The 24,662-nt window shown below is 44.3% G+C and overlaps 1 protein-coding gene across 2 annotated transcripts in view; it reads left to right on the forward strand.

Annotated features, from left to right (window-relative positions):
- Nucleotides 1–661: 661 nt before the first annotated feature.
- The window catches only part of Gnl2 (G protein nucleolar 2), a 28,694-nt gene continuing 4,693 nt past the window's right edge, over nucleotides 662–24,662 (forward strand). The window contains exons 1-12 of one of the 2 annotated variants that reach the window (XM_036178032.1): nucleotides 662–851; nucleotides 5,165–5,249; nucleotides 6,171–6,265; nucleotides 7,837–7,976; nucleotides 11,235–11,419; nucleotides 15,542–15,608; nucleotides 16,380–16,538; nucleotides 16,986–17,099; nucleotides 19,203–19,331; nucleotides 20,426–20,530; nucleotides 21,439–21,597; nucleotides 21,748–21,861. In XM_036178032.1, coding sequence (XP_036033925.1) covers nucleotides 788–851; nucleotides 5,165–5,249; nucleotides 6,171–6,265; nucleotides 7,837–7,976; nucleotides 11,235–11,419; nucleotides 15,542–15,608; nucleotides 16,380–16,538; nucleotides 16,986–17,099; nucleotides 19,203–19,331; nucleotides 20,426–20,530; nucleotides 21,439–21,597; nucleotides 21,748–21,861 — 1,416 coding nt within the window. In that variant the 5' untranslated portion in view covers nucleotides 662–787. Of the gene's footprint in view, nucleotides 852–5,164; nucleotides 5,250–6,170; nucleotides 6,266–7,836; nucleotides 7,977–11,234; nucleotides 11,420–15,541; nucleotides 15,609–16,379; nucleotides 16,539–16,985; nucleotides 17,100–19,202; nucleotides 19,332–20,425; nucleotides 20,531–21,438; nucleotides 21,598–21,747; nucleotides 21,862–24,662 lie in introns of those variants that run through there. The other variant, XM_036178033.1, reaches the window with a different exon arrangement.

The following is a 24,662-nucleotide window of genomic DNA, read 5'->3' on the forward strand; positions in this document are numbered from 1 at the left end:
GTCTCTGGAGTGCTGGTATTGCAGGTGTGTGCCATCATACTGATTTATTTGCTAGGGTTTGCAATCCTATGAATAGATATTTGATCAGGGAACTGACCAGAAGGAATCTGCTATGCAGATTCTGGGAAAGAGTGAATTAGCCAGAAGAACATCCAGTACAAATGGCAGGAGGGACAAGGAGAGGTCAGAGGAAACAGCCAGATCACAAGCTTTGTAGGGAGAAAAAGGAGTTTGAATCTGTCTCTCTCTTTGTGATAATAAGTTATTAGAGGATTGTCTCTTTTTTAATTAACTAATTAATTTTGAGCTGAGGTTTGCACCCAGAGCCTGGGGTGTACTAGATGGTGTGCTCTACTCCAGCCTAAATTTTGAAGGACGGGGATGACCTGTACTGATATTTGCCTGCTGCTGCTGGGCAGCTTTGGGAAGGGTTCGGAGAGTAAATTCCGATCAGCTCATGCATTGACCCGAGAAGAGGCTTCTCTCTTTCGGCGGGACTCACAAGGAGCCTAGGGCTGCCTGGTGACCTGGACGTTGCTATGGAAGGGACGCTTGGCGGTTGCTAGGCCAGGAGGAGGAGACAGCGGGGCGGAGGCGGGGCTGGGCCCGCTCCAGGAAAGCGCCGCGCGTTCTCAGGAAGTCGTTCTGGGCCGCGCGTGGCGCGAGCGGAAGTGACGTCACCGGTGTTCGGGGTCCAACGTGTTTCACGTAGGTCGCTTTCCCGGCTGGGAAGTTGTGAAGTGGTTTACCTTACGTGTACCAGAGCGGTGTCGGTACTGTCGTCAGGATGGTGAAGCCCAAGTACAAAGGACGGAGCACCATCAACCGGTCGGCAGCCAGCACCAACCCGGGTACGGCGGGTTGGGCGGAACTAGGCCGCGGGAAGCTGGGGGAGGAAGGCCCGGCCTGTGCGGCGAGCCCGGGGTGTAGGCAGCTACTCTAAAGTCGGGGGCCGCGTCACGCTAGCCTTTGGCAGCCCTGCGGCCACTCCGGCCGAGGCATAGAGAAAGGCAGGTAAAAAGTGAACTAGGACCCTGGAGTCCTGACACACGCCTGTCATCCCAGCACTCGGGAAACTGAGGCAGGAGGATCGCGAGTTCGAGGTCACCTGGGCTACAGGGCACAGACTCTGAAAACACAAAGTGGAGTAGTTGACCCAGGGGACCTTTTACCCTTGACCACACCCTGGCTCTGACCATATAAGTGAGTGATTAGCATTGGCCCTTGGGATCAGATGATGTATAGGCAACCCTGCAGGTAAATATGATGTACAGGTGTTTAACACTGGTAAGTTAGAGCAGTCAGCCCGGTCAACATAGTGAGACTGTCTCAAAGACAAAAACACACACAAAAACTGGAGATTTGCCCTTGTCTCCATGGAGCTGCAAGGATAGCTGATCTCAGTGTTTTCTTTTAATTTGCATAATTAAGTTTTTTCTTTCTTTTGTAATTTGCATAATTTTTAAATTAGATTTATAAAAACACTCAGGGAGGCTGGAGAGACCACTTGGAGATTAAGAGCTCACTCACACTGTTCTTGCAGGAAGACCAGAGTTCAGTTTTCAGATCCCAGTTCAGTTGGCTCTCAACTACCTGTAACTCCAGCTCCAAGGGGTTTCTAAGGTGATGCCTCCGACCTTCAAGGCAGCTAGCTACACTAACATTCATATACTCACATACACCCATATAATTAAAACCAAAACAAACAAACCTCAAGCACACTGTTTAGGTAGCAATGCTGAATGAGACTATACCAAAATTTAAAGTTGCTGCATTACTTTGCTATCTTTCATAACAGTATTTAGTCATATAATACTATTTATTTGGAAAAAATACTTAAGATTGGTTGGTAATTGGTTTGATGTTGTTTTAAGCGGAGTTTAAGTTTATCAGTAGTTTTAAATACAGATGTAAGTTTTGGGGATTGGTAGAAAGAGGTAGGGTTAAGAGTGCTGGCTGCTCTTGCAGAGGACCTGGGTTTGATTCCCAGCACCCATGGTGCTGACAGCCTTCTGTAACTCCAGTTCCAAGGGATCTAACACTGGACATTCTGTGCACTTGTTAAACAGACATTTGGTCAGGATACCCATACATAAAATATAAATAAATAGAATTATTAAAAATTTAGAATAGGAGAACTAGGTATTTGGAGTTCACAAAAAGGGTTTCTAGATATGCTGCTTTTAAACTCAGAAGCTTCAGGTATCTGCATATAAGCCATAATTTGTGTGGAATTTAACTCAATTTTTAAAGAGCATCATTCCTTGAAAGTTAAAACTACAAATAATTCCTTTTATTAAAATTTACTTGTTTTTTATTTTATGAGCATTGGTGTTTTGGCTGCATGTATGTCTGAGTGTGTCAGATCTTAGAGTTACAGACAGTTGTGAACTGCCATGTGAGTGCTGGGAATTGAACCTGGCTCCTCTAGAAGAGAAGTCAGTGCTCTTAACCACCGAGCCATCTCTCCAGCCCTAATAATTCCTTTAAAAATACTTATTTACACTCTTCTCTGTACTTCCCCTCTGCGTCTCTTTGGCATTCTCTCTCTCTCTCTCTCTCCCTCCCTCCCTCCCTCTCCTTTTCCTAATAAAGTAAAAAAAACAAACAAACAAACAAAAAAAAAACTTATTTACATTGGGCAGTGATGGCACGCCTTTAAGCCCAGAATTTGGGAGGCAGAGGCAGGTGAATCTCTTGAGTTCCAGGGCAGCCTGGTCTACAGAGCGAATTCCAGGACAGCCAGTGCTACACAGAGAAACTGTCTCCAAAAAAAAAATAAATAAATAGAAAAATTATTTACTTTATTATGAGTTTTGCCTACATATACCTGTAACACCTTGTTCATCCCTATAGATGCTTTGTTGGTACTGGGAACTAAACCCAGGTCCTGTGCAAAAAATGTCAAGTTCTCTTAACTGCTGAACTATCTCTCTGACCCAGCTTCTTTCTTTCTTTATTTTTTAGACAGGATCTCAGTGTGTCATCACTGTTTCAGTGTGTAGCCAAGAATGTCTTTGAATGTTTAGTTCTCCTGGTTTTCTAGTGCTGGAGTTACAGGCTGTGCCACAGTGGCTGGTTTGTGTGGGATCAAACCAGGGCTTTGTATGTGTTAGGCAACCATTTTACCAATTGAGCTACATATCTGTTGTGAATATGGTAGTGTTTGGTCAGACTTGTTAAAGGTGGGTACTGATTTTATGCCACTAATGTAGAGGGTGATTGAGGATTGAAAATTAAATGGCTGCCAGGGTTTGCTGGTGCACACCTTTGATCTCAGCACCCAGCAGCAGCAATCGGATCTTTGTGAGTTTAAGGTCAGCCAGTGTTATATTGTGAGACCCTGTCTCAAACACTCTATTAAGAAGACAGAGGGTCTGGAGAGTGCATGCTAACCCTGTCTCAAAAAAACCAAATCAAGGGCTGGAGAGATGGCTCAGTGGTTAAGAGCAGCGACTGCTCTTCCAGAGGTCCTGAGTTTGATTCCCAGCAACCACATGGTGGCTCACAACCACTTGCAATTAGATCTGGTGCCCTCTTCTGGCCTGCAGAGACACATGCAGGCAGAACACTGCATACATAATAAATAAACCTTAAAAAAAACCCAAAAAAAAACAAAAAAAAAAAATCAAATGGCCAACACAGTCAGTTCCTCCCACAGTGGTGCTTCCTAAGTTCTTGTCAATTTTTTCATGTTCACTTACATATTCTTTTCTTTAGAGAAATTAAAAAAAAAATTCTGGGGTTGGGGATTTAGCTCGGTAGAGTGCTTGCCGGGCAAGCACAAGGCCCTGGGTTCAAAAAAAATTCTGGAAAAAGTAGTTTGTATAAAGCTGAATGAGAGCTTTGATGTTTGATAGTCCTTTTCATCACAGATATTTTCTTTATTCTGGGGCAAGGCAAGGTAAAACAGGAGGAATAAAATTCCCAAATTGAAGTCTTGAGTTATGAAATGTCTAGATGAGTGAGTGTGCCTGAGCATGTTGTAAAGTTGCCTCGTGGGGCTGCTCTATGCTGCTGCTCATTTTGGTCCTCGAGGTCCTTATTTAAGAGAGGGTCTGGAGCTGAGTGTTATGGCGCATGCTTTTAATCCCAGCAGAAGAGGCAGAGGCAGGAGGATCTCTGAATTTGAGACCAGCCTGGTCTATAGAGTTCCAGGACAGAGAAGCCCAGTCTTGGAAAAAAAAAAGGGAGGGGGGAGGTCTAGGGGTCTGGTAGTACACTATTTTAATTCCTGTACTTGAAAGACAGAGGCAGGCTGATCTCCAGGAGTTTGAGGCCAGCGAGGCTACATTTTGAGAACTGTTTCAAACCATCAGAAAGACAGAGGGTCTGAAGAATGCATGCTAGCTGCAGGACGATCCTTTGAGGATTGGCTCTGTGTAGTTTTTCAACTCTCTTTCTCTTTTTTCAGTTTTGCCAATATTGCAACTTTTTTAAAAAATTATTTTATGTGTATTTGTGTTTTGCCTGCATATGTGTGTGTGTGTGTGTGTGTGTGTGTGTGTGTGTACACATATAGATATAGATATATAGATATATAAAATCATTATGTGCCTGGTGCCTACAGGAGCCAGAAGAGGGTGTTGGATCCCCTAGAACTGGAGTTCCAGGCAGTTGTCAGTTGTCACATGGATGCTGGGAACTGAACCCTAGTCCTCTGTAAGAAAAGCCAGTGTTCTTAACTATGAGCCATCTCCCCATTGTTCTGTTGTTGTTCTATTTTATTGATTTGTTAAATTGAGGCTTTTGTGGTTGAGAACACAGACTGTGATCAAATGCTTGTGTTTAAATTCTGGCTCTGCCAATTAGCAACCATATAACTCTGGCACAATATGACTACTCAGTGTGTCTCAGTTTCTTAGTCTGTAGCACATAACATAGGCATATATGACTGTTGTGTGGATTGAGATGGTGCCGGTGCTGGAGTTAAAACTGGTGATATTAGCATCCCGTGGTCAATCCCAGTTTTTTGGAAGTTCGGTTGTGGACTCGGCTTTGTCATAGCACATTCTCATAGTCACTTGTTGGAGCAGCATACGGAGAGAGCAGACATTCTTTGATGAGATTAGCTTGGTTGGTTGAGTAAGCTGGTTGGTGCATTTTAAACAGTGACCATACTTACCAATTGTTGATTATCAAATGGTTTATTGTCTGTTTCTAGATCGAGTACAAGGAGCTGGAGGCCAAAACATGAGGGACCGGGCCACAATTCGGCGTCTGAATATGTACAGGCAAAAGGAGCGCAGGTGAGCGTTGGGCACAGCCAACCTTTCCTTTCCTTCACGCCCTGGATTTAAAGCTGAGACTTGGTTTTCCCTTGTTCCCACCCCCTTCCTCCCAATGGGAGTAGGATGCCATTTCCTGTGGGGTTGCTGTGGTAATACAGTGAATACAGTTAAAGCTGGGCAGTGGATGGTGAGGCCGTGGTTGTTCCCTAACACTTCCCAGCAAGTGATCATCCTATTTCTCACACACTGATCTCCACCAGTGTCCTGTCAAACTCAATTAAAGCCCCATCAGATTCAAGTACAAAGTGTATAGAGCACTTACGAACACTGCCCGGAAACTTGACTTTGAGAGCCAGACTTCAGATCACAGCTTATTGGCACTCGGATGCTCGTCACAGCCCAGAGTTCTGCTGAGGCAGCCTCCACTCCAGGGGCTTGCTGAGAGTGGCATTTTGCTAGCTGGTTTTAATTTGTTTGGTAATTAGATTCATTTCTTCTAAAAGTTGTGTGTAAAACACAAACGTCAGTAACCTAACCTGCCTTGGTCGCCTACTTTGCAGTTTGTTTTAGAATTTTGAGTTCCAGGATAAATCACCCTCTACTTAAAATTCATTTAAACCAGCCTTTAAATAATTACCAAAAAAACTCAAGTATGTGATTTTTTTTTTAAAAAGCAAACAAACAGTAAATGGATTTTTAAACATCAGCGTTGTTACTCATCTAGCAGAAATCATTACGTGCTCTGTTGCAAGAGGTTAAACGGCTTTTGGGCAATCTGTTTCAAATGTAGAAGGACTTTTTGTTTACTGAAGTCTGTATTTCATGATCATCTTAAATCCCCCCAAAGTCCTTTTGATGGAAAGCATGCTCTGTACATAGCCTGGGCTGTTGCTGCCTTTCTTTTGTCGTCAACCCAAATCTGTTATTTCCTCAACTCAGGAACAGTCGTGGTAAAGTGATTAAGCCGCTGCAGTATCAGTCAACTGTGGCTTCTGGCACAGTGGCGCGAGTAGAGCCGAATATCAAATGGTTTGGTGAGTGTCGTCCTGTATCATCATCATCTTCTTCTTTTTTTTTTTTTTTTTTTGTTTTTTGTTTTTTGTTTTTTCGAGACAGGGTTTCTCTGTGTAGCTTTGCGCCTTTCCTGGAACTCACTCTGTAGCCCAGGCTGGCCTCGAACTCACAGAGATCCGCCTGGCTCTGCCTCCCGAGTGCTGGGATTACAGGCGTGCACCACCAGCGCCCGGCATCCTGTGTCTTCTCTACACATGTATGTTGAATGGAAAGACTCAGATGTTGACATGTCCAATTGGTGAGTGAGACTGGCAAGGGTCATGAAAAAGAAGTACAAAGCACCCACAGTGGGAAAGGAAGGGGCTGCAGAAGTGGTGGGCTCCTCACACCGTTCCTTTGGAAGAGAGCTCATTCTTAGTTGGAAGTGAGCCATTGTGTCAACAGAGGCAGACAGGACCTTCCTCATAAAAGCATCTGCAAATGTTGGACTCTTTACCTCCTCATTTCTAGTTGACTGTGGGGATGGTTGTACAAGAAATGGCCTTGCAGGTGCTCTGGTCCCTTTACCTTGCAGCAGGTTGGATGTCCTTTATTGGTCCTTGGAGGAGTGAAGAGAGTTTCTCCAGTCACAGAGGGAATTGGGGCTTATATACCAAGGAGCTGGGACTCCAGGCCTAGAGTATCTGAATTTGGAAGCAAGTTGTATGTGTGGCTAGAGGCAAGTTGTTAAGGCTCTGTCCCTTAATTTCCTAATTTCTAAAATGAGGATAAGAATGGTATAGTTTCAGGATGGTTGTGGTGGGGCACACCTATCTAATGCTTGGGAGATGGAGGCAGGAGAATCCGAAATTCAAGGCTAGCCTGGACTGTATGAAACCTTGTCTCCAAAAGGAGACCAGTGAGATAGTTAGCTCAGTGGTAAAGATGGCTTGCTTGAGTGGGAGGAGGAAAGGAGACAACTCCTGCAAGTTGTCCTCTAATCTCCACACAAGTGCTATGATGTTCCCTGTCGTAAGTAAATTTGAAAAGAAATCCACGTATGTGAAGTGCTTAGCATTGTGCCTGGCAAGTAGTGGGTGTGCGACCTTGACGCTGTGTCTGCACGTGTCCTGTTCACTAGAATGCTTATCATCAAAAGTCTGACCTCGGGTGCAGTTATCTTCTTACAGGTGTCCTGAGTACCTTAGGAGCCCCTTCAAGTCCTCTTAACTCTGAGTTTTGGGCTTCCCTCTCTGAATGATCAGCTGTGATTGGCTCCATGTTTCTTTGCTGGGACTGGCAGGAACTAAGATATTTGTCAAATCTCAGTTCTGTTCAGTGATGTTGAATTTTTTGTTTCATCTAATCAGGAAGTTGGGCTCGGAAAACTGTTGAAACCCATTATGTGTCTGATTGGTGGGTGAATTCCTAGTGTGTGATTCAAGAGAGACACGTGTCCCCCTTTTCCTAAGTTTGCAGAGTTACAGGGAGTGGATGGATGTGCAGGCACTTGGGGGTTGAGAATGACCTTGCCCTCCCCTGTCAGTGAGAAGTTGAGTGCAGAAAAAACCAGCCCCTTATTGAATGGCAGTGTTCTTTATCTGTGACTTAGGAAATACTCGAGTGATCAAGCAGGCATCATTACAGAAGTTTCAAGAGGAAATGGATAAAGTGATGAAGGACCCATACAAAGTTGTCATGAAACAAAGCAAGTTACCCATGTCTCTTCTGCATGATCGAATCCAGCCTCATGTAAGGTGAAGCGCCGTTTTGGTGGTAGGGCTCTGTGGGCCAGCTCTGGGCAGGTCCCACTGTTTGTCTTTGGCTTTCCTAAGTAGCAGTGGGAGTTTTATGAGACTTGGTCCTCTCCTTTGTCTTGGTCATCCTTTGTGAATGGAATTTGGCTCAGGAGGTGCAGCGCTGTGCGGATCCAACAAAACTCTGCAGTGACACCTGAGTTTTAGTCGTCCCTCCTTCCTCCTCTATCCTTAGTTAGCTTTCTCCATGATCCATAACCTCCCTGCTGTAAAGAGAACTGAAGCACCTGCACATGCTGGGCCCAGTAAGCATGCAGCACTCTGCCCATTAAGGCTAAAGAGATGATTTGGAATGTCATTTGTGTGTGAGCATGCATGTCTTCACGTGTGTGTGTGGAGACTGGAGGACAGCCTCACTGTCCTTCTCCAGGCACTGTCTACCTTCCCTTCTTTTCTTTTTGAGGCAGGCTCTCTCACTGGCCTGGAACCTATTAAGTAGGCCAGACTGGCTAGGAAGCCCCTGGGAGAGGAGAGTGAGGGTTGAGATGGAAGGAGTCCTTCAGTGTTGTATTCTCCCAGGCTCTGTGAAATGCTTGGAGTTGTGAGCTGAAGGAAAGGGGCTGGTCACGTTGTGAGGGCTGGAGGTGTGCGGTGCAGCAAGGGCTGAGTCTGCCTAGAGTGGAAAGAGTTCACACGGAACAAAGAAGCGGTCTAATGTCTGCCTGCACGTTTTTAACTTGCATTGAAGAATTCCCAGAGGCAGCCAGTGCACAGGCTTCAGTGCCAGTCTGAGGAGGGGAGGAGACACTGACAAGCATACAAGGACTCAACAGTTCAAAGAAAAGTGTTTACTTAGAGAACAGAAATCAAAAGCAAAGCTGCCTATTGCCTCAGGTTTTGTCAATTGTGTCCTGTTTTATGATGGACTAGAAGACTGGCACCTATTAGTCCAGCGACTGTTTTCTTTCAGGGAAGCAATGAGCGTCACTCCTGAACCACAGACAAGTTGCTCATTTCCCTTCTTCCCTTTGTCTCTTCTCCCTAAAGCCATCCTCTGACCGACTATTGCATGTGTTTCTGGGAAGAACAGAGGCTCTCTATTGTGGATTTATTGCTTTGTTGCCTCTCCCAGTTGTTCCTAGCTCAGCCAGCTGATGTGTGGAGCGAAGGAACCTCCAGTCACTGGAGTCAGCTTGGGTTGTTGTTGGATTTTTGTTTTTGTTTTTGTTTTTCAAGACAGGGTTTCTCTGTGTAGCCCTGGCTGTCCTGGAACTCGCTCTATAGACCAGGCTGGCCTTGAACTCACAGAGATCTGCCTGCCTCTACCTCCCAAGTGCTAGGATTAAAGGTGTGTGACAGCACCACTCAGCCTAGCTTGTGTTTTAATGAAGGAAAATATTCAGAATAATTGGTGGGCTTTCTGCTTTTCTTTGAAAACCCTTCCTATTTTAATCTGGTGGCTGTGGCATGGTATGGAGTCTAGTTCTGAAATGTTTCTGCTCGGGGAAGTCAAGTCAGATACGTTTTTTGCACATTCAGTTCTGTAGGTTAGATGTATTTCTGTAGCAATGTAGTCAAAGTAGTTAACTAACTTTGCATGTACACTTTGTGTAGTATGATAGTAAGCTTATAGGTTCAAAACCATGTGCTTCATAGGTTATGAGATTTTTTTTTTAAGATTTGATTTTAATTGTTTGTGTGTGTCTGTGTGTGTGTATGTGTGTGCCCTCTGAGGCTAGAGGTGTCAGATTCCTTGGTATTGGAGTTATGAGCCACGTGGTATGGGTGCTAGAAATTGAACTCAGGTCCTCTGGAAGAGTAGTATGTATTCTTAATTGCTGAGCCATCTCTCCAGTCCAGTTATGAGATCCAAGGATAATTTTTTCTCATACTTGATTTTTAAAATTGACGTACTGATTTTGTGTGTGTTTGTGTGTACTTGTGCATGTGCTGTCTGACAACTTTTAGAAATGGATTCTCACTTTCATTTAGCCTTGCTGAAGCAGTGTCTCTTTTGTTTCTGCTGTACTGTGTACTCTAGGCCAGCTGACCTGCAGACTTCCCAGGCAAGTCACTTGTCTCCACCGTCCATCTCCCTGGGATTACAGATTCACACCACTGCCTCTTTTTAATGTAGCTTTTTACATGCCTTTCAGGGATAAACTGGCCTTCACTGAGCCATCTCCCCAGCCCAGACATACTTATTGACTTCAGAACACAGTGCCACAGAAAATGCTGTTTTCCTTTTGGATATTCTCTTAGTTAGACGATAGCAAGGGAAAATGAGCTAAGACTGTAGTGAATCCAAGTAAATGATGGCCACTTAAAGACCCAAGGAAGTTGGAGGAGCAGTGAATGTTAGGAAGGCATGGGGCTGCTCCATCACTCCTGGCTTTCCTAGCTGGTACTTACCCAGGGCTCTGTACTAAGGGGAGGAAGGTGTGGTTTTTGTTTTGTTTTGTTTTAAAGGAGTCTCTGCAGACTCTTAACATTCTGTTACGTGGTAGATCCTAACTCAAACTTTGACTTTTATCCTGCTTCAAGAATTCCTATGCCTGTAACTCCTTTGCAGGCGCATCAAGTTCTAGTTAGTATCAGATTCCTTTATCACATCTAACCTATTATTTTGGATTTTTGCTAGATGTTTTTCATCTGAAGAGTTTCCATGTGCATTTAATAAAAACGTTACCTAAATTAGGGAGAATGTTATCTGAAACTAAAATGCATCTTATAAAACAAGCAATTCCTTTTAGCCATGAGAGAAATTAACTTCCAAGAAAAAGTTGGCATTTACAGTTGGTTTAAAAAAGAAAAAAACACACACACATTTGACTGATTGTCCTTGACAAAACCTGTGAATTTGGCAAATTTTATGCACTTTGTTTGAAAGCTCCCAAGAAGGGTCAGAAAAGATAAGTTAATTTGCATCCTTGTAGTCCTGATTACATTTGACTGGAATCTACGATGGGTGAAGGAAAGCAGAGTTTGGCAAGTCTCACATGGCTGTTCATACTTGGTGTCTGTATTACCTTGAGATTCCTGCAGTGAAGCTCATAGCATTGCAGAAAAGAAGCCCTTGTGCAATTTAAACATGCATTGCAGATCTGAAACCAGCCTCGGTTCGTGCTCTCATGGGTTTGGTGTGGTCTGGAAAAATTAGGTACAGACACCTTTCCCCATGTTGTTTTAGCTTTTTTGCTTTGGCTAAGTGTTTTCCTTTCCCAAGTCTTACCTGTGTTTCTCCGTTCTTTAGAATGCAAAGGTCCACATTCTTGATACCGAAAGTTTTGAAAGTACATTTGGCCCAAAGTCACAGAGAAAGAGGCCAAACTTGTTTGCAAGTGATATGCAGTCCCTTCTGGAAAACGCTGAAATGTCCACTGAGAGCTATGACCAGGGCAAGGACCGTGATTTGGTGACGGAGGACACTGGTGTAAGGTACGCACTTGAGGTTCTCATCTTTGCTGCTGTGCTACAGAATGTTCTCTCTGAGTCCTTTGTGCTGGTGTGGGGCATAGTGATTGCACTCAGACTAGCGTTGGTACAATGGAGGACAGACTAAAAATAATTCGACATGGCTTCATCACCGCATACCTCTCTTCATTCCTAAAGAAAAGGAAGTAATGTTTTCTTCTTCCATATGTCAGTGGTGTTCACTATCATTCGAAAATTACAGAATGTAGTTAAGTCAGAAATTGACACTGGCTTCCTGGGTCTGTAGACCACTGCGGTTTATGGTTGATCTTTTTCTATGGCCCTCCAAAGACAATATGAAAAAGTGATGAACCTGCATAAAGGTTATGGGGTTGGTTGGTCTGTTAAAAGTTGTATCATTTTATTTTGTATATGTGTATGTGTGGGTGCATGAGTGCCACAGTGCTTATATGGAGGTCAGAGGAGTTGGTTCCCTCCTTCTCCCACATGGGTCCTGGGATCTGACTCAGGTTGTTGAGCTTAGAGCAAGCATCTTTACACACTAAGCCATCTTGCTGCCCTCAGCTTCTTTTTTAAATGGTTACACAGAGGAATAGTTTTCATTATGACATTTTCATATGTGTGTGTCCTACTTTGTGTAGGCAGTTTTATTTTCATTTTATATTGTTGGAAAGGGAGAGGAAAGCTTTCTTCATTCTTTGGGGAATCATATGCTGAAGATGTCAGATTGCCAGTAGGGATTCCCTACAACCCCTCTTTTGTGAGATAGGGTCCACTATTGAGCTCTGGCTGGCCTGGAACTCACTATGTAGAGTTATTACATAGCCTCAAACTCACAGAGATCCTCCTGTCTCTGCCTCCTAAGTGCTAGGCTTAAAGGCATGTGCCACCACACCTAATTATAGTAATTTTTTATTTACAAATATACCTTTTTCAGTAGACTTTCATTGTGGTGAGCTTTGCTATTGGATAGTTGTGCTGTTTGTAGGTTTTCCTGTGTTTAGCAGTATCACTGAATCTTCCTCATCCTCAAGGATTACTGAGAGGCAAGCTGGGAGGCAGCGTACACCTTTAATCCCAGTACCTGGGAGGCAGAGGCAGGTGGTCTGTGAGTTTGAGGCTGTCTGGTCTGTATAATGAGTTCCAGAACAGCCAGAGCTACATAGTGAGACCCTATCTCACAAAACAAACAAGCAAACGAACAAAAACAAGAAAGGATTACTAAGAGGCAAGTCATGATACCCAACCAAAGGGTCTGCCTACTTTTGATCGGCAGCTGCTGTCCTGTCCTACAGAAAGGCTTAGCTTCTCTTCGGCAGTGCTGGACCTCCTGTTCTCCCACATTCAGTTAACGACATGCAGGCAGGTTTGACTGTCTTACAGAACGTGTGGACTGAAGACCATAGCAGTGTTACCTCATTGCTAATGCCACCCCATCTCACTAGAGATGAGAGCACTTATCACTTGAGACCAAACAAAAAGAAGTAGCATGTTTGTTTATTTTTAGAATTCTGTGAATGTTTGTATGTTTGTGTTCATGTGGAGGAGGTGTGCGTGTGCATATGGAGAGAGGTCAACCTTCAAAAACAATCCTTTTTAACGTGTATGGGTATTTTGCATGACTGTATGTCTGTCCCAGGTGTGTGCTTGGCACCCATAGAGGCCGGAAGAGACCATTGGGTCCCCTGGAACTGAAGTTTAAACATAGTTGTGAGCTGCCATGTGGATACTAGGAATTGAACCTGTGTCCTCAGGAAGAGCAGCCAGTGCTCTTAATCTCTGAACCATCCCTCCAGCCTTCAGGGGTCTTCTTCAATTGCTCTCCACTTTGTTTTTTTTGTTTGTTTGTTTGAGACAGTATCATTTGTACTTGGAGCTTGCTGATTGCTTAGAGTAGCTGGCTAGCACACTCTAGGGATGTTCTTGTCTATGCTTCCCCTGTGCTGAGGTTACAGGCACACCCCACCATGCCCAGCTTTTTCCATGTTTTCTGGGGATCTTAACTCAGATCTTCCAGGCTTGCTTGATAAGCACTTTACTGGTAAGCCATCACTTAACCCTCTATTTGCGCTTTTTTTTTTTTTTAATTTATTTTATTTTTAATTATGTGTATGTGTGTTAGAGATGGTATATGAGTACAGGTGCCCAAGAAGGCCAGAGAGAGCAATGGACCCCCTGGATCAGGAATTACAGGCAGTTGGGAGCCACTCAACATAGGTTTTGGGAGCTGAACTTGGGTCTTCTGCAGGAGTGGTACATGTTCTTAACCACTGAGCTGTCTCTCCAGCCCCAAAATTAATCTTCTTTAGTTTTGTTTTGTTGAGACAGGGTCTCTCTATATAACCTTGGCTGGCCTGGAATTCACTATGTTGACCAAGCTGCCTTTGAACTCACAGAGATCCACCTGCTGCTGCCTTCCAGGTGCTGGGTTAAGGGTATGTGCCACTATCGCCTGGCCCACTTAATTAATTCCCTCCCTCCCTTCCTTTCTCTTTTCTTTTTTCTTATAAACAGGGTTTGACTATGTAGACAGCAGGCTAGACTTGAATTCACAGAGATCAGCCTGAGTCTGCCTTCCAAGAGCTAGGATTACAGTTGCTTACCGTCAAGCCCAGCTCGCTCCCCACTCTCCAAGAGCAGTGACTCTGAGAGACAACTTCCATCTTGCTGTCTACTCAACTGCAGAAGTCACTTTATTGTAGTTTCCCAGGAGTACATTCACTCTTCTGCTCATGACCAGCTGAAACTGCCACCAAATATTTGAAATCATATACTGCCACTGAAACAGTTGGCTATTTAGACCCCAAAACAGGATCAGTCATTTATCATTATATATCATCCCTTTAAACTAATTCTTTGGTTTACCAATCAACTTTTACTTTTGTAACCTGAACTTTTGTCTATCTATCCATCTATCACCCAATATTTCAATATTGCCTTTTTTTTTTCTTTTTTTTTTTGGTTTTTCAAGTCAGGGTTTCTCTGTGTTGCCCTGGCTGTTGTCCTGGAACTCACTCTGTAGACCAGGCTGGCCTGGAACTCACAGAGATGCACCTACCTCTGCCTCCTGGGTGCTAGGACTTTAGGTGTGTGCTATCACCGCCTGGCTAGCTTCTTTTTTATTTTATTTAATGTATTTAATGATTATTTATTTATATATGCAGATGCACATGTGCCACAGTATACAAGGACAGCTTGTGAGAGTCAGTTTTCCTTCCATCATGTGGGTTCCAGGATCAAACTCAGGTAGTCAGGCTTGGCAGCAGGCATCTATACTGAGCCATCTCCCTGGCCAGTATTTGAACTTTTTTGTTGGCTTTGTTGTCGTCTTCCTTCAAAAGGTGGAGCAGATAATTGGGGAAGACAGTTTTTGTTTAATGTTCCTTCAGTAAATGTCCTTGAGGCTAGCAAGCAAGCACTTAGAAACTTTATCCAAAGAAGTGCCTCTCTTGAGAGCTGTGAAGCGTAGATTGTGACACAGGTCCTGCCTGTGCCCTTGTTCATTCTTGGTGACAGTGGCTGACGACAGCCACACCTTCCCCTTTTATGTACTTGTTTTTATCGTAGTAACATACATGTGGCATAAAACCTGCAGTGGTGCACAGCCCTTACCACTGTCGCTCTGAGAGCCTCCTCCCCCTGGTTGGACCAGCTGAGGGATGGATGAAGGAAACCCCATACTATTTCTCCTTCTGTGTCTGGCCTATTTCATGTGGCATGATGCCTTCAAGGTTCATCAGTGTCATGGCAGTGTGTCATAATGTTCTTCCTTTTACTTAATTTTTATAGCATTCTTTTTGTGCTTTTAAATTTTTGTTTATATTATTTTTTAATTATGTGTATATGTGTGTTTAGGGTTTTGGGGGGTTGTTTGTTTTGTTTTTATTGATTGATTTTATTATCTTAGTGTGTTTTGCTGGCGTGTGTGTGTGTGTGTGTGTGTGTTTTCATTTTTGAGACAGAGTCTTATTATATAGTCCTTGCTGGCTGTGCAGACCAGGCTGTCTAACTCTCGGAGCTCCATCTACTGACTCCTGAGTGCTGGGTTATGGGCGTGACCATTCTCATTTCTTCTTAAATCTTGATAATGCTTCAGTTGCTCATTTCTGGTCCTTTCTTACCTAGAAACGAGGCTCAAGAAGAGATATATAAGAAGGGGCAGTCGAAGAGAATATGGGGAGAGCTCTACAAGGTAAGGCTCATTCCCTGAGCAGCTCCTCCCACTTGATGAGCTTGCAGGCAGTAAGTAACCAACTGAAACTCTCAGGTGAAATAACCCTCTGCCCCTGGCTTCATCCTCTTTACTCCATGAAGGAATTGATGGAGCCTCACGCATACTACCACAGTGCTTGGAAGGAAGAGCACTTGTGTTCTGTGTTGCCTTTGAGTCTTGTGTAGACCACCTGTTAGGGTGATCCCCCACATGATAGTGCTGCATAAGAATTGTAGGGTATTCAGCCTCGCTATCTCATTCTGGGATGGATTCCTACTTTAGCCAGCTGCCTAGCTCCATGGGGAAGGGAAGGAGGGTTTTCTGTATACTCCTGAGTGCTAGCCTGCTGCTTTTGAACTGGCTGAGCTTTATGTCTGTGGGAGAATATCATTAGTGGTTCCAAACCCAGCCATGTAATTAAACAGTCACAATAGGAAACTAGTACCATAAAGGTAAACTTGGCAGATTTAATTTTCTGGAAAATACACAACCCCATACATAATATCTAATACCTATGAATCTGGTGGCTTTGTTGTAAGCTAGCTTTCCTATTTGAAATCTGACAAGTTTTCTATATTCTTGGAATAATTCTGATCAGTGGGCATTGAGACTGGATGCTACACACCCACTCTCCTCACTAGACTGTTGGCAGTTGCCTCTAAATGCCATTTCGTTCCTTTGAGCTCCCTTAAATGTCCCCTTCATTTTGTATGTGCTGTATTGAACCGTTTCTGCCTCCTCAATTTGCAGGTGATAGACTCATCAGATGTCGTAGTTCAAGTTCTTGATGCTAGAGATCCAATGGGTACTCGTTCCCCTCACATCGAAGCTTACTTGAAAAAGGAAAAACCCTGGAAACACCTCATTTTTGTACTCAATAAGTGTGATCTTGTTCCTACTTGGGCAACAGTAAGTTCACCGTATGACCTAAAACCCACTGTGGAGGCCACTGGGACAAACCTTTGACTGCACATCAGTGTATAGGTTCTCAGCACTGCACACTGGCATTGTGTGCACTGATGGTGGGCAGACATCTTCTATCCTCTGCCAGGGACAACTGCAGGATTTTGTGTCCCCTCTGTGGAGGCAGCTGCCTGTCACTAGCTGCTTCTCCATTGTGTTCCATTAACTGCAGTTAGCAGTCATGATAGCTATTTTGGAATATTGTTTTGCAGTCAGTTATTGGACGAAAGACAAAGCACTAACTGTCATACTTGAAAGAACATCTCAAAGGATTACAGTTGGTGTTTCCCTTAGGCAACACTATTTGAAGTATCTAGTAATTCCAACTCAGTCTTCTGAGCATTGTCAACAAAGAAGCTGTGACTCACCAGCATGCTCTCTTCTCTCCTTTAGAAACGATGGGTTGCTGTGCTTTCCCAGGACTACCCAACCTTGGCTTTCCATGCAAGTCTCACAAACCCCTTTGGAAAAGGAGCATTTATTCAGCTTCTACGGCAGTTTGGGAAGGTAGGGAGGCTGCTTCTGCTGGAGTTGTGGAGCTGAGTTTATATAAGGGGCTGGCTTGTGTGTCCAAAGTTGCTAACTTCAGGTCAGCACCTGAGAGGTTGAGGCAGGAGGATCAAACGTTTGAAGCCAGTGTGGACTTCATAATGACATCTGTCTCAAAACAACTTGTTGACTTCGCTTCTCACTGATTTCTAAAGGTATAAAAACCCATAGGCCCTCTGGAGTCTGAGGGATCTGAAATGTTTTCTTGTTTCTCTTTTGCCATATCCCTGGCACTACTGATTCAGCGTTTGCCAGAGGATATATGCCCAGCTTCACACTCTGTAATCCCCATCACTTCAGGGACATCCTGGAACCAGATCCCCCTCTTTCTGCCCAGCTCTAACAAAAGACACGGCTTCTGTCCCACCCTTCCTCATTTCCCAGAAGCAATTTTTGACTCTTAGCCATCATTTCTGGTATTTCCTACATGCTGTTAGAACATACTTATGATTTATTTCTTGATTTCCTCAACTCTTCCCCATAGATTTACATACTTAATAAATGTTTCCTGCTTTAAAAATTTAGGGCTAGGTTTTTTGTTGGGTGTGTCTTTGTTTTTTTTTTTTTTTTTTTTTGGGGTATGTGTGTGTTGTGTGTGTGTGTATGTGTGTGTGTGTATGCATGCATGCATGAGCTAGGCATTGAACCCAGAGCCTTGAACAATTCTAATAAGTACGTGTTACTACTGAGCTACAAGCTCGGTTAGAAGTACTGCTCATGCATGCTCCCTGTCTCTTCTCTCTCGAGCTCCTTGTTTTATGGAGGAGGGCTGTTTTATTTTGTGGCATTTTGAGACCAGATCTCCCTGTGATCCAGGCTGGCATCATATTCACTGTGTAACCAAGGCTAGCCTGGAATTTGCAGCAGTCTTCCTGCCTCCGCATCCTGTTGTCTCCTGACGCTGGGCACAGTTGGGTGACATCTGTTCAAGTTCCCTGCACACACCTTTCACTCCCTCTGCTTCCTCTGTACTGTGGGCAGCAGTGTTAGGCTGATTGTACTTGCTCGTCACAGTGTTCTGACTGAAGTGCTGTTCCCAGCAGTCCACCCGGCTGCTGTCACTGCAGCTCTCTGATAGAGGTATTTGTCCCCTCTTCAGCTGATTTTCTTGGTTGTTTCTTTGTGTGTTCAGTATGCCGGCAGACCCCTGATAGAGAGAGTATTGGGGCAGGCAGGTAGGTAGTCCACTTTGCAGCCAGCCCTCTCCCATGGGACCTGGCTGCTCCCAGCCTGTGGTCTGCCTTCAAGTACTATGCTGGGCACAGTGGCACAAGCTTGTAATCTCAGCTACTCAAAGATAGGACTCCCCCCCCCCCAAAAAAAAAAAAATTACTTTAGCTCAGGAGTTTGAAACTGACCTGGGCAACATGGAACTGGTATCAGATTGAAAGTAAAAGTCCCCACTGCCTTGATAGATCTATTCTCAGTGTCTCTTTTGGTGTGGGGACTGCTGGATTGTTGGGTGGCAGATTTCACTGCAGGATAATACTATTAATTAGGGACACAGGGATTTTCCTTGGGTTTGTGAGTATCTCCAGAAGAGAGCCTTTTGGTTTCTAGATTTAGCTCTGGGAGCCCTGGGGGAGCAGGGTGCTAGAGGGCTGGTTTCACCATCTGGTGGTTAGAGTTGGATGGGACTGAATACTTTTGCCTTTTGCTGTTGCTGCTGCAGCCGCCAAGGCTGTGGTCAGACATGCATGTCTGGGGTGAGGATCTGTGAGTTTCCTTCCCTAAAGATGTCTCTCCAGTGGCTGGTGATGCACTGAGATGACGAGGTGCCCAAGTTACCTCTTCCCAGTTTTGCTTTCCATGCTTTTACCTAAAGCAAGGATGTTTATATGGGTGCCAGAGGACATGGTTCATTCATGACCTGTAAATGCAAGTGTGGCTCACTCACTCGGGCTGTGTAGCTAGCTTGTGTATAGGCTTCATATCAAGTTGTGTTGTGCTCTGCACTGTGGGAAGTAATCTTCCTATTAGCCAAGTAACACAGTCAGACCCAAGGGGATTGATTTATGGCTGCATGTATGTGATGGATAGTCTTGTCTTTTCTTTCTACAGTTGCACACAGACAAGAAACAAATCAGCGTTGGGTTCATTGGCTATCCAAATGTAGGCAAGAGCTCTGTGATAAACACGTTACGATCCAAGAAAGTTTGCAATGTGGCCCCCATTGCAGGAGAAACAAAGGTGCGTATGGATTCTACTCTGCGTTTGATTTCTGTGGAGACTTGACTGTTTAAGATATGGAGGTCTTCCTTCGTCTCTCCTTCCCTTCCTCCTGTCCCATTCCTTTCTCTAACAGTACTGGGGATCAAACCCAGCACATCACACACATGCTAGGCAGGTGTCCTGTAGTGAACCTTGTGTGCTAGCTACTAAGTGGCTGTGGTGTGGTTTGGTTGATGTACTTCATATGTAAGTCTTCTGTAAATTGCCATTCCAACCTTTTTTAAAAATTTTTTTAAGATTTATTTATTTTTATGTGTGTAAGTGTTTAGCCTACATGTGTACATGTTCACTATGTGCATATCTTTTGCCAGCAGAGGCCAGAGGGCACCAGATCCCCTAGAACTGTAATTACAGATGGTTGTGAGCTGCCATGTGGGTGCTGGGAACTGACCCTAGGTTCTCTATAAGCAGCTAGTGCTTCCAACCACAGAGCCCTCCCTGAAGCCCCTAACTCCCAACCTTTTGCTTTGATAAAATCAACCCAAGAATATTTGGCATCTGGGTTAAAAAGGAAAGAAAACTTACCTACTTATTTATTTTTGGTTTTTCGGGACAGGGTTTCTCCATGTAGTTTTGATGCCTGTCCTGGATCTCGCTCTATAAACCAGGCTGGCCTTGAACTCACAGAGATCCTGCTGGCTCTGCCTCCCCAGTGCTGGGATTAAAGGCGGTTGCCACCAACGCCCGGCAAAAAACTTAGTCTTTAAGTAGATTCTGGTATTTGGAAGTCAGTGGCAAGAGGCTAACAGCTCTGTGCCTCTGAGCACTTTTAAGACTTGGACAGGTTCACTGGTGGTTTGGCACAATACTGAATGGAAATCCTGTCTCACCTTATTCTTAGACTCTTCGAGATTGAGTGCTAGTTTGTGCCGGGTGGGAGTATGTCACGCTTGGCTTAGGTAAAGGATAGACTCTGGCCCTATTGGTCAGCAGGTTGCTTTTCTTCGGCCCTCCCTTCTTCCCTTTCTAGCTTAATACTCTAACATCACATATTAGTGAAGTTAAGCTTCCAGTATTTGACTCTGGCAACACATAGAATTTTTTGTCTGCAGGTCTGGCAGTATATTACCTTGATGCGTCGTATATTCCTGATTGACTGCCCTGGCGTGGTTTACCCCTCTGAGGACTCAGAGACCGACATAGTGCTCAAAGGAGTGGTGAGTATTTGGTCTTCACAATCCTGTTTTCTTTTGGGGGAACCCCAAGAGCCTTTGCCACTCCTCATTCAGAAGGCAGTCTGGGGTCAACCTATCTAGCCAGATGCAGACACATGATGCTGAACAGAACAGACTCCTTTCCACTCAGCCCACCCCAGGAGGTCGAGGGGCTATGGGCTACCTGGTCAGTGTCATCCTACAACAGTATGTAGTTTCCACATGGGATCCAAAGGGAAGCAGGGCTTGTTTATGCTTAGTGATAATTCATCTTTGTGGGTTTATGGATTGAGTCATCTTGGAACCCAGTCATTTTCTCACTTGTTTCTGAATATGACTGAAAACTTTAAATGATTCCCTTTAACCATAACCAGGCTTCTAACATACATCCTTGGCACATTCCTCCCCTTCCTTCTGAAATTCTTGGATTCTTTTTTGTGTTCTGGTTGGCAATTTGCAGGCTTTTTTTTTTTTTTTTTTTAAAGTTTTTTTTTTTTTTTTGAGACCAGGTTTCTCTGTGTAGTTTTGGTGCCTGTCCTGGATCTCGCTCTGTAGACCAGGCTGGCCTGGAACTCACAGAGATCCACCTGGCTCTGCCTCCCCAGTGCTGGCACTACCACCCAAATTTGCAGACATTTTAACCATTCCTGCCAGTGGGCAACACAAAGCATTCCAACTTCAAGCTGCCTGTGGAGGCCACAGTCAGTTTGTGGTAAAGTAGGATTAGAGTTGATCTCTGGGCTCAATGGCTGCGGTCAGCTCTCACTGGTGCTCCTAGCTCCTGCCTAGCTAGCTCAGACACAGAATCCAGCAAGGCCCCACTCAGCCCTGTGACAATGAAATCCATTTCACTTTATAAAGATCACTGTCTGTTCAGAAGAGTTGAACAAAGCATTTGTATTACTCTCTAGGTTCAAGTTGAAAAAATTAAGGCTCCTCAAGACCACATTGGTGCTGTCCTTGAACGAGCAAAGCCAGAATATATCAGCAAAACATACAAAATTGACTCCTGGGAGAGTGCTGAGGACTTTCTTGAGAAGCTAGCTTTCCGCACTGGGAAGTTACTGAAGGTAAGCCGGGTCTTTGGTGAGTGGGACACACAGACCTGCCGTCGTGAGAGCAGTAGGAACTGGTGGTGAGCAGCCAGCACAGCTGAAAGAGCTCTCGGGGAAGTGCTTTTGCTCTTTTGGTTTAACTTGAAGTCTATCCTGTCTTCTCAGGGCGGAGAGCCTGACTTGCAGACTGTGGGTAAGATGGTTCTCAATGACTGGCAGAGAGGTCGGATCCCTTTCTTTGTCAAGCCGCCCAATGCAGAGCCACCGACAGCTCCCCAGGTAAGAACAGGGTAAACACAGCTCCTGGAAAGTGGGTTCGAATGACCTCGCTATGGTTGTCTCCCTTCGTGGAGCATCATCTTCAATTCTGCTATGTGTGTATCATTCCAGAGAGCCATTGGGTAGATTTGTTGAGGAGCATTAGAAACAAAACAGAAGTAAGACAGAGCAATGAGTGCAGATACCAGCCTTGGGACTAGAAGAAAACATTAATACTCGTTAAATGTCTGTCTTCTGCGGGAGCAAAGGTGTGGCCAAAGTTCATTCATGAAGAAACCTTTATGCACACCAGCCCCAGCCTCAGGAGCCCTTGAACGCTGAGAGCACATGGGAAGGGAAACCCTAGAGGTGGGGACATTCTGGCCAGGAGGCCTTGGGCTTGGGGCCTGTGCTGAGACATGAACAGGAAGCTCCCTGCTGCCCATGGATCTTACCCTGACAGTGGCTTGGCCTAAGGCTCAATCTTAACAGTTGACTTTTGTGTTTCTAGGGTACCAGAGGGCTTCAGTGAGAATCAGGAGGGTCCCTACTCTGATGTACTTAGTAGATTGTAGTGGTGGGGGTGGAGTTCAGGTATGTAAGTGCATGTACATGTATTCGGGGTGTGGGGGGGTGCCAAGTATGTGCTGTTTGTCCACTCCACTTCTGCAGATCTCTGACTATTGAGGTTCTGATTTTAACTTCTTGAATTAGTGGAGACCCCACAAGTCAAGTTGGAGTCCCACAGCCCGGTATGGGGCTGTAGCATCACAGTTACATTCAGCCAACTACAAATTCAGGGCTTTGGGGTGTGATTTGCTAGAGGAATAACACAACTCAGGAAAATACTTTGTCTGTGATTACTAGTTCATTACAGAGGCTAACAGTCAGAAGAGCCCAGTGGAAGCCATGCCTAGGCCAGGTAGGAAGAGGCAGCACCTTGTGTTCTTGAGCTGGGTGAGCACATCAGTGTCTTTACCATCCTAGAGGAGTTTTTCAGTATGTAGAGGAATCAGCGGCCATAGGGAATTCAGCTCAGTTTCTAGCCACTCTTCTCTCCCCAGAGATTGGAGGGGGGACTGTGTTACCTGAGCCTTTGTGGTGACTAGTCTTACCTGAAGCCAGCTAGTTTATTCAAGTGTGTTGGAAAGGTGTTCCTCGGGGAGACCAGAAGACACACATCCCTCAAAAGCATCCAGAGGGTTTAGAAGCTCTAAGGCAAGAACATGGTTTTTTGTTGTTGTTGTTGTTGTTTGTTTGTTTGTTTGTTTTGGTCTTTTCGAGACAGGGTTTCTCTGTGTTGTTTTGGAGCCTGTCCTGGAACTCCCTCTGTAGACCAGGCTGGCCTCGAACTCACAGAGATCCTCCTGGCTCTGCCTCCTGAGTGCTGGGATTAAAGGCGTGTGCCACCCCTGCCCGGCAAGAACATGGTTGTTATGCTTGAAGACAGCCAAGTACTCAGTTGTGGGAGCTGTGAGAGCTCAGCCAGGATGAGTGTTGAAGGAGTCCGAGGACTTGTGAGTGCAGCTTAGAGAGGGCTTCTCGGAGGCGGTACCTTAGTATTGAAGGAAGTCCAGGGTCACTTTATAATGTATTAACAATCAAAATCAGTGCAGTAGCCGGGCAGTGGTGGCGCACGCCTTTAATCCCAGCACTCGGGAGGCAGAAGCAGGCAGATCTCTGTGAGTTCAAGACCAGCCTGGGCTACAGAGTGAGTTCCAGAAAAGGTGCAAAGCTACACAGAGAAACCCTGTCTCGAAAAACAAAAACAAACTTTTTATTTATTTATTTATTTGTTTGTTTGTTTGTTTGTTTGTAGCTGAGGATTGAACCCAGGGCCTTGTGCTTGCTAGGCAAGCGCTCTACCACTGAGCTAATAAATCCCCAACCCAAACAAACATTTTAAATGCCATATTCTATAGGTCTTTGAAGTGTTTGAAGATTACCTATCTATTTGGAACATATCTCTGTACACCTAGAAAACCTAACTAACATGACTATAAGTTTGACAAATATGGGTTACTGTAATCTGTAATTTTTGGGGGGGAGGTTTTCGAGACAGGGTTTCTCTGTGTAGCTTTGCACCTTTCCTAGATCTTGCTTTGTAGCCCAGGCTGGCCTCGAACTCACAAAGATCCGCCTGCCTTTGCCTCCCGAGTCCTGGGATTAAAGGCATGCGCTACCACCGCCTCGCTTAACCTGTAATTCTTTATAAACCTATATAACTTTACTAAAACTTCACATTATATAAATAAGCAAGCTATGTAGGTAATACCTTTTGCAAAAATACAAACACATGTACAGTATAAGGACAAGAACCTTAAAATTGTGACAATATACAAAAATACCTTAAATGGAAGTAGAAAAGTATATGCAGTGTGACAAAAATAACCTTAATTTGTATCAATATGCAAAATTATCTTAAACAGAAATAGAAACATATACAGTATAACAAAAATAACTACATTTGTATCAATATACAGAAATGTCTTAAGCAGAAATGGGATCTTATATACAGTGTAACCAAAATAATTTTGAATTTGTATCAATATATAAAATTATCTTAGAAAAAGAAACATATATACAGTATAACAAAAATAACTTTGACTTTGTATCACTATATAAGAATCCATACCAATGTAACTTATTTAAAACTGATAGTGCAGAGATCTAACTTGGAAACACAATCTTCTACTCTGTGTTTCTTCTTTTTATTTTTTTTTGGTCCATACTCCTTTTCCTGTTGGTGAAGTAGTAATTTCTTGAAGGTCTGAAGGCTAGAAATTGCCAGGTGTGATGGCTCACACCTTTAATCTCAGCAC

Source organism: Onychomys torridus, chromosome 2 (genome assembly GCF_903995425.1).
Source record: "Onychomys torridus chromosome 2, mOncTor1.1, whole genome shotgun sequence".
NCBI classification, from domain to species: Eukaryota; Metazoa; Chordata; class Mammalia; order Rodentia; family Cricetidae; genus Onychomys; species Onychomys torridus.